This window comes from Sitodiplosis mosellana, unplaced genomic scaffold (genome assembly GCF_009176505.1).
Source record: "Sitodiplosis mosellana isolate CC-2019 unplaced genomic scaffold, AAFC_SMos_1.0 Smas_scaffold_47, whole genome shotgun sequence".
NCBI classification, from domain to species: Eukaryota; Metazoa; Arthropoda; class Insecta; order Diptera; family Cecidomyiidae; genus Sitodiplosis; species Sitodiplosis mosellana.
The window spans coordinates 3,076,541-3,087,474 of NW_022595289.1; the positions used below are offsets into that span (position 1 = coordinate 3,076,541).

A 10,934-nucleotide genomic window follows, 5' to 3' on the forward strand; every position below is an offset into this window, starting at 1 on the left:
GCAAATCGTATCGTTTAATAGCCGAAGAAGGCTAAACAAAAAATTCAAAAAGCCTTTTTTTCGTGTTGCAAAGATGATTCGAGATGATTGTTGTTAAGAATTCAATGTTTTGTGCCATTTGGAATTTAGATTCAATTCACTGTTCACTGCTGCAACACCTTTGACGAAAATTTAATAAAAACAATCAAAAAGATTTATTTCTCACTGATTATACGTGTTTGGTGTGTTTTATCACTCTTCAAATGCCCTGTTAGCGGCTTTTTTCCACTGAATTCAAATTTACCTACCGAATAAAAACATTGATGGTAATTCAACATTTTACCTCCAATGAAAAAATTACTTCGGCAATTTGTTATTTTGCCGTACTACTTCTGACAGTTTGCCTACTTCAAATTGTGAGAGCAGAGAATGCAAAGTTCCCAATAAATCCAGACGTAGAACACAAGAGCGTCAACAGATAAGACAGATCGTCAATCGGTTGTAATTTCGAATGCTTGTGTTTCAAATAAAGATAATGATCTTCCATAACTGGATTTTAACTATTTTAATAACAGCTCACCTGCAACGATCAGTCTGCGACTGAGATTCAACTCGAACAGAGCTCATCCTCTGGGATCCGAAACCAAATCAGAATATAAATTAAAAGTTTGTGCAAATTTTACATTCATTTCAAAATGATCCATTTTATTTTGATCGTCAATCATATTTTGAAATTTCACATCGATCTATTTGGCTTAGGCATCAACCAAATGAAAATAGAATGAATTTCAGAATAATCATATTTTTCTCTGTCTATTTCACTCTTTCTTAAAAACTTCAACAGATTACTAAATTATTTTTCCAAATATTTTCAGATTGTTTGATTTTTGTGAGAAAAGAAGACCGGGAAAAATTGAAAAGTTATAGATTGAGTTCGATTCTTTGAATATCTAATACCAATGTGGCATTACTACGGAAATATTCTTTTTTGAAAGCTCATACATGTTTCATATGAGATTTTCAAAAAGATCTTCAAATAGAAACATTTCATAAATTTTACAAAGACAAAATTAATTGGGTGCAGCTCGCCGTTTCTTGGTGTTTTGAAAGTTTAATCCAATTGTATTGATGGTTAAAAAGTGAGAGAATAAGTGAGAAATAATTTTATGCAGTTTTGAATGATGGCAGATAAAATGAAGAAGGCAAATAAGGGGAATATAAATGGTGGATTTGTGCACGAGCCATGCAAGGATGAAAAAGTAAGTAAATGTTATGTGTTTAAGGTTGGCTTATTGAAGTGTGTTTTTTGAACTTAATCTATGCAAATAATGGAATATTTCGAACGATATCGTTTACAAAAAAAGTAAAAAAGTAACAGATAAAAATTTATTCACTTCGAGATTTGCAACTTATCTAAAGAGGAATTGTCATTTAATATTATCTATTGTTACCAATGTCAATTTATGTTTTATTGTCTCTTTCGAAAAACCACGCTCGTCACGCTTGTAAAATGCGTCTTCAATTGAAAATACCGGGATTCAAATGAGGTCTTTTACTCATACACACATGCTTTTAGAATTACGATGCAGAAAACTGTAACTTTTCTCAGAAGCAAATATAATAGATACATAAACAAGCCTCCCAAATCCTCAGCATTGAAATGATGATTGATTAAGTGATTAACTTTCCATCGCTGAATGCAAATTGCAAGCTGAAATTATCGTGCCACCTGCAATAAATCGCATCTGTTGCAGTGAGCTTTAGATCTGTCGCAAACACGTTGACGTCGCATCGGACGACCAATTTTAAATTGTTTGCACAGAGATTATATCGTATTTGAGACATAGATAGTATCATCGTATTTGCACAAATTATTGCTTTTGTCACAGAAATAAAATTACGTCCACAATAAACTCGGTGGTTGATAACATACGGTTTATAGAAATACTATTGTTTTGAAAACACTTTTTCATATTTTCAGACGGTAAAATTCAACACAAGCAAGATAGCACTTGAGTCTGGCATTGACGTCGCAAACCAGAAAGAGCGTCCGACATGGTCAAACAAAACGGAATTTTTGATGTCATGTATCCAAACATCCGTCGGCTTGGGCAATATATGGCGATTCCCATTCACTGCATATGAAAATGGAGGAGGTGCATTCCTCATTCCATATGTGATCGTTTTGTTTATCATTGGAAAGCCCATGTATTACTTGGAAACATTTTTGGGACAGTTCACCAGTCAAAGCTCGATTAAAGTGTGGGAAGTCAATCCAGCGTTTCGAGGTGTTGGAGTGGGTCAAATTATCACTTCGATTTGTGTCATCACCTATTACTCGTCGTTAGGTTCGTTCGATGAATGTAAACCGCTAATTGCGCTGCTAAATTAGTTCACATGCTATTTTAATTTAAAAATTTCAAAAAATTTAGTTGCATTGACCGTGGACTATTTCTTCGCGTCATTTTCATCAAAATTGCCATGGTCCGTATGCCTTCCGGAGTGGGGACCTGGCTGTGTTGATTCCATTTCGAAAGATAATACACAGTTTCTTGCGAATAACACTGAAGTAACAAGTAGCTCTGAAATGTATTTCCTGTAAGTTTGGCTTGATTTGCATTTTGTCCATGACTTTTTTCGAAAATTTTCATGGATTCCAAATCATTTAGATCTCTGCCATTGTTCAATCATAATGTAATTTCCGATTTTCAGAAAAGAGGTTTTAAATCAAAAGATGGACATTTCGGATGGAATCGGGATTCCAAGTTGGCGTTTGGCATTATGCCTGCTTGGCGCATGGGTGATTGTATTCTTGATCATTTCGCGAGGCGTTAAAAGCTCTGGCAAATGCTCGTATTTCCTTGCCTTGTTCCCCTACGTCATAATGCTAGCGCTTTTAATCCGTTCAGTCACACTTGAGGGCGCATCAAAAGGTATTCTCTTCTTTTTAACACCAAAATGGCATGAACTGACAAATCCCAAGGTAAGCCATCATTTGACATTGATTCCTATGTATTAAACTTGTGTGTCTTTGATTATATTGTAACCCCCGAAAACAAAACCTCACCAATCCTTGCTTGAATCCATATATTTTGCATCGTATTTTTGAAAGAAAACTAAAAACTCCTACAGATTCCATCCATTTTTTTTCTCGAAATTCGATAAAAAAAACCATCATATTTAAACGCGGCTTACAGGTTTGGAGTGCAGCCATTCAACAAGCATTCTATTCATTATCGATTGGTTTGTGTCCCCTTGTTGTGCTATCATCATATAATAACTTTCACCATAGTATAAATAGGTGAGTATCATAACTACATTGAACAGTGTGTCTGATCATCAGACAACCGAATCAACATTTTTTTATCATTGTTCATTTGTATGCATCGCAAAACAAACCCCTGTCAAGTTGGCCTGTTATCGTTGACACTAATCACTTTGTGTTTTTTTATGTCAAGACTCTCAACAAAAAATGCAACATCCACTCATGTAGATAAAATAAAAAATCGGACGAATTTGCGTGCATTTTTGTCTCTTTGTGTGTTTATTGTTTGTTTTTCTCTTTGTAAATAAGCTTAAAAACAGTTTTTTCTCTTCCAAAATATGACGTGTGAAATGATTATGAAAAAAAATCGTAAATTCGTAGATCTGGCTTGCTGCGGTCAACCAGTGCTTTTTTTCTCTATCACTAGGATCGGGAACAATTTGTATGTTCTCATCGTATAATCAATTTAATCATAAGACATATCGGTAAGTGTTGAATTCCTCATATTGTACATACAATCATTTGAACAACGCGTAGTCTTACGGTATTTTTCCACTTAATTTCTAATAATTATTAAATTTATTTTGTGTGACTAAATACACTAAAACGAACCTATGACCCTTTCATAATTTTTCATAATTGGTATTCTCACTAACAAAGAAAAGAATTATATATATATTTAATTACTCCATTCTACATGAAACTAAAACAAATGCATGTAAATAACTAAAAGGGTATAACTTAACTATAATCATATCATTACAGAAATACACTGTATTTGACAATACTCTAATTTAACTAACAGTCCAAATTTCATATCGCTGTGGTTTTATTAATCATTCAATCCGTTTTCTTACTACGATTCTAGAGATGTATTGATCGTTACATCATTAGACACATGTACATCCATGATAGCCGGCATTACGATATTTGGTATTTTGGGTAACCTAGCACATAATATGAATATTGATGATATAACCAAAGTAGTCCAGAGTGGAACGGGTCTAGCGTTCATCAGCTATCCGGACGCAATTAGCAAGTTTGAATATCTTCCGCAGGTAGTTGGACCACTTTTAGCAGCACAATTTCGCCATCAAAGAAGTATTTCGATCAATTTTTCATTCGTTCCTATTTGACAGGCGTTTGCTGTACTATTCTTCTTCATGTTGTTCGTCTTGGGCATTGGTTCAGTGGTAGCTTTGCAAAACGTTGTGGTGACTGTGCTGTGCGATCAATTCCCAAGTTTAAAATATGGCCGTGTAGCCGCTGTTACATCAGTACTTGGATTCTTCTCTGGCCTTGTGTACCTCACACCGGTGCGTAACAAAAACAATTCTAACGATTGCTTACGATTCAATTTCTTTAATAACATCTATTCGTTTGATTGTTCTCTTTATTTTCACCAGGGCGGTCAATGGATGACAGTGTTGGTAGACAATTTTGGCGGAACTTTGCCACTTTTCGTGCTTGGAATTTTTGAAATTATCGCGATTTTCTATTTCTATGGTTTGGAAAACTTGTGCATTGACATTGAATTTATGACGAAGCGTCGTGTGACGTTCTACTGGCGTTTATGTTGGTTCTTCTTGGCACCAGTCCTCATGTCAATCGTATACATTCATTCAAGCATCACAATGGAACCGTTGAAGTATGCGGGACACGAATATCCAACCAAGTACATCGTTATCGGATGGGGTATCTTTTTGTTTGCAATGATTCAACTACCGATTTGGTTTATCTACCGTTTTGCAAGGAGTCCGTTGCCAGCCTCAAAGGCTATTGTCGATATTTTTCATAGCACTAATTTATGGGGTCCGCGCAAACAAAATGATCGCAATGAATGGCTAAAATATCACGAAGAAGTCAAACAAAGAAGCAGAAATAATGCAAAAGCATCGGGGCACTCAAGATTAGTTAGAGCATTTAACTTAGCCCTTGGGCGATATTAAACGGAAAATATCTAGATGTGATGAACCTTTAACCAAATAACCAACAAAGACAAATATATAATATAATTTTTAGCCACTCTTTTTCATTCAATAAAACATATTACTGAGCATGCAAATAAATTGTTGATTATTGTCATTTTACCTGCTTTGAGCTTGAAACGAACAGAGAAAAATGGTTTTGGGAAAAACAATCATTCGCCAAACATATTGTTCATTTCCGGTTAATTGATATTCAAGCGTTTCAATCCGTGTGAAAAAAACTTGTTTGAAATGAGCATCGATCTCGTGAACAAAACATGATGTAGTATTTACGTCTTGAATAAAAAAGGTAGAATTTGAATAAGTTTTTTTGTTTGACTCCGTAAGCTATAATTTAAATCCCTTCGTTGAACGTTTCCTTAAATATCACATTACCCATCATTATACATAACATGCAAAGTGACTCATTTTTAACGGTGCCTCGTTGTCGTTTCTGTCAAATTTAGTTGAACCATTTCAAATGTAACGTTTTCAAACAATTTCCCCTCATGTATGAATTGTCTAATGCGCCGACTGTCAAATGTCAGACGAAACGTCACATTGTTTCTGTCAGTATTATTTGTTTGTACGCGTAAAATTTTGTGTGATTTGCTTTTTTATGAAATGAATTAAGTGGTAGAATGTTTTAAGCATAAATTTTTGAATCATCAACGATAGGGAAAATAATACAATGGGCGCGAAACCGAAAAACGTGAAAATTTTGACCAAAACGATTCCATTTCGTAAGGATTTCTTCAGAGCAATAAAAGAGCCGAATGAGTCGCCTGAGCAGTGGTTACTTCGAATCAAAAAACTGGCCAAAACATGCTGCTTCGGAGCACATAATGACCAATTCATTGTCAATAAGTTTATTGTGGGGTTGGACTCTGAAATAATTGATTACTTGTGTTCCAACGCTCTAAGCCTTGATATTCAAAGCTCGCTCGAACTCATTCATGTATACGAAAAACAGAAAAATGTCTTAACATTGAACCCAACATCATTTGTCGAAGAAGCAGAACCATTACTCGAACCACCCGAATCGGTATGTTGTGGAATTGTGTGCGCAATGTACACAAAGTACGCCGATGGCGAAACTAATGCAATGAATTTAGATTTTTTCAGAAATGTTGAGGAAATGTGAAGCTTCGGAGTCGGTTGATGATCGAAATCTATCGCACAGCGATGATTCTTATCAATTTGACGATGATAACAGTAGGGACAGCGATTTTATGTGTGAATCTGAGACCAAGAATAAAAAGGGAGTTAAAGAGAAAAAAGTGATCAAAACTAAAATTGAAGCCAAAATTGAAGAAGTGATCGACGAAGATAAAAGTGATGTCAAAACAAAGGAAGCGGTGGCCTTAATAATAGCAAAACCAAAAGGTAGAAAAAAGAATAAACCGCAGAACAAGGAACAGACAAAGAAAATTGAAAGCGAGGCACACAATATAGACGATGCAAAAGCGGATCCAAATGCGCCGAAGAAGAAACGAAAATACAAAAAGAGAGCGGTGAAAGAAAAACAAACGTTCGAATGCGAAATTTGTCACTACAAATGTGCACATCAATGTATGTATAAGCGTATGTCGAAATGTTATGAATTTCAGAAAATATGAGTGAAACACAATTTTTCAGGTCATTTGCGACGTCACAAATTGATTCATCAGAATGAAAAATCCTTTGTGTGTCACATGTGTGGAAAGGCCTTCAATTTGTTTATCAATTTAAATGCACACATTCGACGACATATCGGATACAAGCCACATACTTGTGAAGTATGCCAAGCGTCTTTCTTGGATAAGACTAGATTGAGATTACACATGCGAACTCACACTGGGGAAAGACCATTCTCGTGCCAGTTCTGCGATAAAAGTTTTGCCGATCGATACTACCTGAAAATACACACGAGATTACACGTAAGAATGTGTACAGTCTTTGTTTTAGATGATTCATTTGATTGACCCACATATTTTTTGTTGAATTTTTTAGACGGGCGAGAAGCCGTTCCAATGCGACCAATGTCATAGGACCTTCTCTCAATCGAGCAGCTTATCGGTGCACAAGCGGAAAAACTGTGTAATTGACCAATTACCGTTTGAATAACTGTACAATTCTCCCTGCCATTCGAAGTGGATATCATCAATTATTTTGATTTATAGGTTTATCGATTTTAAAATGTAAAATAATCACACCATGGTTATTCATAAAATTATTGTTCGACCGAAGATTTATACCGTCATAGAAATCCAGAATAAAATATTTCGTTATAAATTTTTTTATTGTTTTTATTGAAATTTTGAAAATATAGGAAGGAAAAGTTGGACCATAGCTCATGCGTGTTCATCAAACACTGTTCAATAGAATCGAATCGATGGATGGCATGTTCGTTTCGACTATTTTTTTTTTATAATTTGAGTATAACTCATGATTTTTTATTCAAACGATGAATACTCGCCAATCGAATACATATTATAAGCAATAAAGACTTATGGTGAAATTGATAGTCTACAGCTTTGCGAGAAAAAAAATTCTATATCTGTTGGATTTTTTGATTCATATTTTTTTGTTTATAAATAAATGGCGAACTTGGCGATTTCGGTGACAGCAATTCTTCAGAATCTTTGAATATCTTTATTGAAATCTCTGCAAAATAGGATCAATTTGATTAGAAAATATTTCGCGACCTCAAATTTTCCATTGAAAATCTTCTACCGTTGAGTTCGAATCCAAATTCCAAGTCGGTGTACTGTGTGATTTCTTCTTCAGAAATGTCACGTTGCTTGTTTTCCAATATCTTCGGCTTCGACTGCCATTCATCCAGATACCGATTCAGTGACATGCTTGATGCAACCAACAAACTTTCCTAGTGTGATTTAATCGTATATTTTATCAGAAACTATATCGTTCAATTGATAGTTTCCCTTTTTTCAAATTACCTTATTCAGAGCCATTGGTGTTGTATCACCCTCCGGCAATGGAATACTAGTAGCAAGCGATAATGCGTCGAGAACTTTTTGCTCCGTAACCGAAACACCTATGCTTGGAATTTTTCCATGGTACTCAAAATTTTCGTGAGGGATCATATTAGAAGTTTAAAGGTAGCAATGGCAGAAATTTTGGGCTCTATGGGGTGATTTAGCCATGGAACAGAAGTCTATGGGCGTCATTCGCTTTTTTTTTGAAACAATCGCAATTTTCGACGCTAAAATCATACAAACTTGTGTAAATTGATACTAGAAATCAATTTTACGTCAAAGATTAGGTGGATATAGAACCATAGTAGGTCACTGTAAGTGTGTTTTCTATGCCATAAATGTGATTTTGTATCAATCTTTCAACCGCTCGATATTTTTATGAAGAAATGTCAATTTTTGACCAAATTTGTAGGAAAATCGATGTTCAAGTGTTGAGAGACCCATATTTTTTGATGAAAAAATTGTAGTTGTCGAAGACGAAAACATCGTAAGAGACCAACATCACTGATGAACAGTTATAAAAGGGTCGTTCTTGATATCAATCCACCAACTTATCAAAACGAAATATGTGGTTCAACTACATTCGTCTCCTAATAAAATCTGATAAAATTTATGTGTAGAATCGTTCATTTTAAAAACTGTAAATGTTACTACAGTGTAATTTATTTCAAATAACCTAAAGTTATGATGATTATGAATTCAGATCCCACGATTCCACTTCATTAAGATAATTTGCGTATTCTCTAAGGTTTATATTGAGTGTAGAGGAAGTTCTATGGAATTCGGTGGAAATAGGATGAAAAATATTCCATTCCTTTCGTTATTCAGATTTTTCTATCGATTCATTTCATTATTTTCTTCCGATAAAACGATTTTTTCTCTAAATGACAATGGGATAAATAGAGCGGATTTGACCTAGAAAGTGATTCAATGGCACTTCCATTACTTGAGAAAGAAATTCAACCGAAATATTTGCCGCGTAATTTTGCCGCTCAAAAAAAAGAAGATCGAGCGCGTGAACCATCATGCATACAATTAATATGCAAAACTGAGAAAGAAGCTACTTTTGCTTCTTTTCTTCACTTGCATTGAAAATCGACTCGACAATGCAAAGATCCTTTTCAAGCCAACAATCCTTTTACCAAAGGTTCGTTGTCTTTATCGTCCTTTCTTCATCGATTTGTGTGAAACTTCCGGTGTAACGTATAAACACACGCATAAAAAGACGCACTACATATATCGTGGTTAATGAACTCTATGTAAAGAAAGATAAGTTGACAATGAGTGTCAGCATCGTCACACAATGGAATCATTTTTCGTTAAGTACAACTAAATAGATATTACCTCATTCATGTTCATCATCGATTTTTTTTCTCTCTAATGATTTCGACACAATCATAGGTTTATTTTATAAACGTGTATGTAGATATCTTATACCATTTGTCATATTTTGAATTTTAAAAAATGCCTGTTCTCATTCATTTCTTTCGTTCATTCTTGTGCCGTATTGTTGGCCATGGTTCAGATATGTATAAACTGGAATTTTGTGCGTTGTACGGCCATTGTCAACAAGTTCAGCAACAAAAAAAGGGGGCGTGTATTCATTGTTTGCATTATCTTCGTGCAAAGGAAAACGCTCTCATTACACGATCCCTTTTCAAGTGCGGCAAAAAGAGGCAAATTGTATCACTTTAACTGAAATTTCACTCTTCACAACATTCGATTTGCCATTGTCTAGCCACTTCAATTTTCCCACTTCATCTCACTTTAGAATACGATTCCGAAGAATCGGCTCGGTTTGAATTCGTCCTTTGCGAATATCTACTTCTTCGATCAACTTAACTGTGGTGGTGGGGGCTCGGAATTCGTTAATAAAAAGGATGCACGCAACGAGCATGCGCTCAGTTACAATCAGTACATAGACATTTGAGTTATATACGAGTATTTAGTTTTGTGCATAAACACCAAGGTATAAATCGGATACAGAATACCTTTTTTGTTTTGTTATTGTTGTTGCTGCTGGAAAAACTGTTGGAAAAGATGTCTGAAAAAGCATTTAACTTGATGAAAAGTTTGGAATCAAACAACATCGACGACATGGGTTTCAAATTGAGCCCATTGCGGAAAAATCGAAAGCCATTAATGGAGAAGAAGCGTCGAGCTCGCATTAACGATTCACTCGAGGCGCTCAAAGAAATTTTACTGAAAAACACAGTCGCTATAACGCAAGGCACACGACCAACAAAACTCGAAAAAGCAGACATCTTAGAAATGACTGTGAGATATTTACAAGTTCTACATAAGCGTAATAATCCGGTGACAAGTGCAAAGTCGTCCGAATGTTCTGTTACATCGACAACTCCCATGCGAAATTCCATGAAACCAAAATCGATTTCCAATGTTGAGTACTTTGATCGGCCATTGAAATCATCCAAAAGCAAACGAAACATTGACGACGCAGACAAGGAAAATATCCCAATTGCCGGATTTATTCGATCCACCTTCCGTACCAGTGAAAGTAGCGCCTTTAGAATTATTTCAAGTTCAAATAAATCCAAAAATAAAAGTGAAAATCACCACCACCGAAATAGCAACGACCCTTCGAATCCATGGCGGCCGTGGTGAATCGAATTCAAATTTCTCTTTCTTTATCTCTCTCGAGGCGAGGCTGTGATCCATTAGATATATAATAAGTGGTTAAGTTTGATTTGTTATCCTTCAGTTACGTTGGATGTGCTTGGAGTG

General features: G+C 35.3%; 3 protein-coding genes and 1 long non-coding RNA gene across 5 annotated transcripts; 3 read left to right on the forward strand and 1 right to left on the reverse strand.

The window, feature by feature from the left end:
• The first annotated feature begins 541 nt into the window (after nt 1–541).
• On the forward strand, nt 542–5,313 carry LOC129570045 (sodium-dependent nutrient amino acid transporter 1). Of its 2 annotated transcripts, none has more exons than XM_055449418.1 (9): nt 542–645; nt 855–1,238; nt 1,961–2,327; nt 2,412–2,577; nt 2,692–2,962; nt 3,177–3,280; nt 4,113–4,302; nt 4,384–4,560; nt 4,651–5,313. In XM_055449418.1, the coding sequence occupies exons 2-9, from the start codon at nt 1,158–1,160 to the stop codon at nt 5,191–5,193; spliced, it is 1,899 nt and encodes a 632-aa protein (XP_055305393.1). In that variant the 5' UTR covers nt 542–645; nt 855–1,157; the 3' UTR covers nt 5,194–5,313. The 2 variants fall into 2 exon arrangements, with proteins under 2 accessions (XP_055305393.1, XP_055305392.1); XM_055449417.1 differs by lacking the exon at nt 3,177–3,280 and adding an exon at nt 3,626–3,729.
• Nucleotides 5,314–5,770: 457 nt separating this feature from the next.
• LOC129570047 (zinc finger protein 510-like) lies at nt 5,771–7,486 on the forward strand. Its single transcript, XM_055449419.1, has 4 exons — nt 5,771–6,256; nt 6,327–6,783; nt 6,850–7,130; nt 7,204–7,486. Exons 1-4 carry the CDS (start codon nt 5,903–5,905, stop codon nt 7,315–7,317), a joined length of 1,206 nt encoding a protein of 401 aa, XP_055305394.1. The 5' UTR covers nt 5,771–5,902; the 3' UTR covers nt 7,318–7,486.
• Nucleotides 7,487–7,793: 307 nt separating this feature from the next.
• LOC129570048 (uncharacterized) lies at nt 7,794–8,260 on the reverse strand. The gene is made up of 3 exons (XR_008688088.1): nt 8,151–8,260; nt 7,927–8,077; nt 7,794–7,857 (listed from the first exon to the last, which is right to left on the reverse strand). It is a non-coding gene; the product is annotated as an uncharacterized LOC129570048 (long non-coding RNA).
• Nucleotides 8,261–10,073: 1,813 nt separating this feature from the next.
• Nucleotides 10,074–10,854, forward strand: LOC129570050 (enhancer of split mgamma protein-like). The gene has a single exon (XM_055449423.1). The coding sequence runs from the start codon at nt 10,230–10,232 to the stop codon at nt 10,812–10,814; it is 585 nt and encodes a 194-aa protein (XP_055305398.1). The 5' UTR covers nt 10,074–10,229; the 3' UTR covers nt 10,815–10,854.
• Nucleotides 10,855–10,934: the final 80 nt, after the last annotated feature.

Excerpts from the sequence above, each read along its gene's own strand:
- LOC129570045 (XM_055449418.1), top strand. The coding sequence starts at position 1,158 with ATGATGGCAGATAAAATGAAGAAGGCAAATAAGGGGAATATAAATGGT. Across the intron at positions 2,963-3,176 it reads ATGAACTGACAAATCCCAAG|GTTTGGAGTGCAGCCATTCA; the intron begins GTAAGCCATCAT and ends CGCGGCTTACAG. Across the intron at positions 4,303-4,383 it reads AGTTTGAATATCTTCCGCAG|GCGTTTGCTGTACTATTCTT; the intron begins GTAGTTGGACCA and ends CCTATTTGACAG.
- LOC129570047 (XM_055449419.1), top strand. The coding sequence starts at position 5,903 with ATGGGCGCGAAACCGAAAAACGTGAAAATTTTGACCAAAACGATTCCA. Across the intron at positions 6,784-6,849 it reads CTACAAATGTGCACATCAAT|GTCATTTGCGACGTCACAAA; the intron begins GTATGTATAAGC and ends ACAATTTTTCAG. Across the intron at positions 7,131-7,203 it reads AAATACACACGAGATTACAC|ACGGGCGAGAAGCCGTTCCA; the intron begins GTAAGAATGTGT and ends TGAATTTTTTAG.
- LOC129570050 (XM_055449423.1), top strand. The coding sequence starts at position 10,230 with ATGTCTGAAAAAGCATTTAACTTGATGAAAAGTTTGGAATCAAACAAC.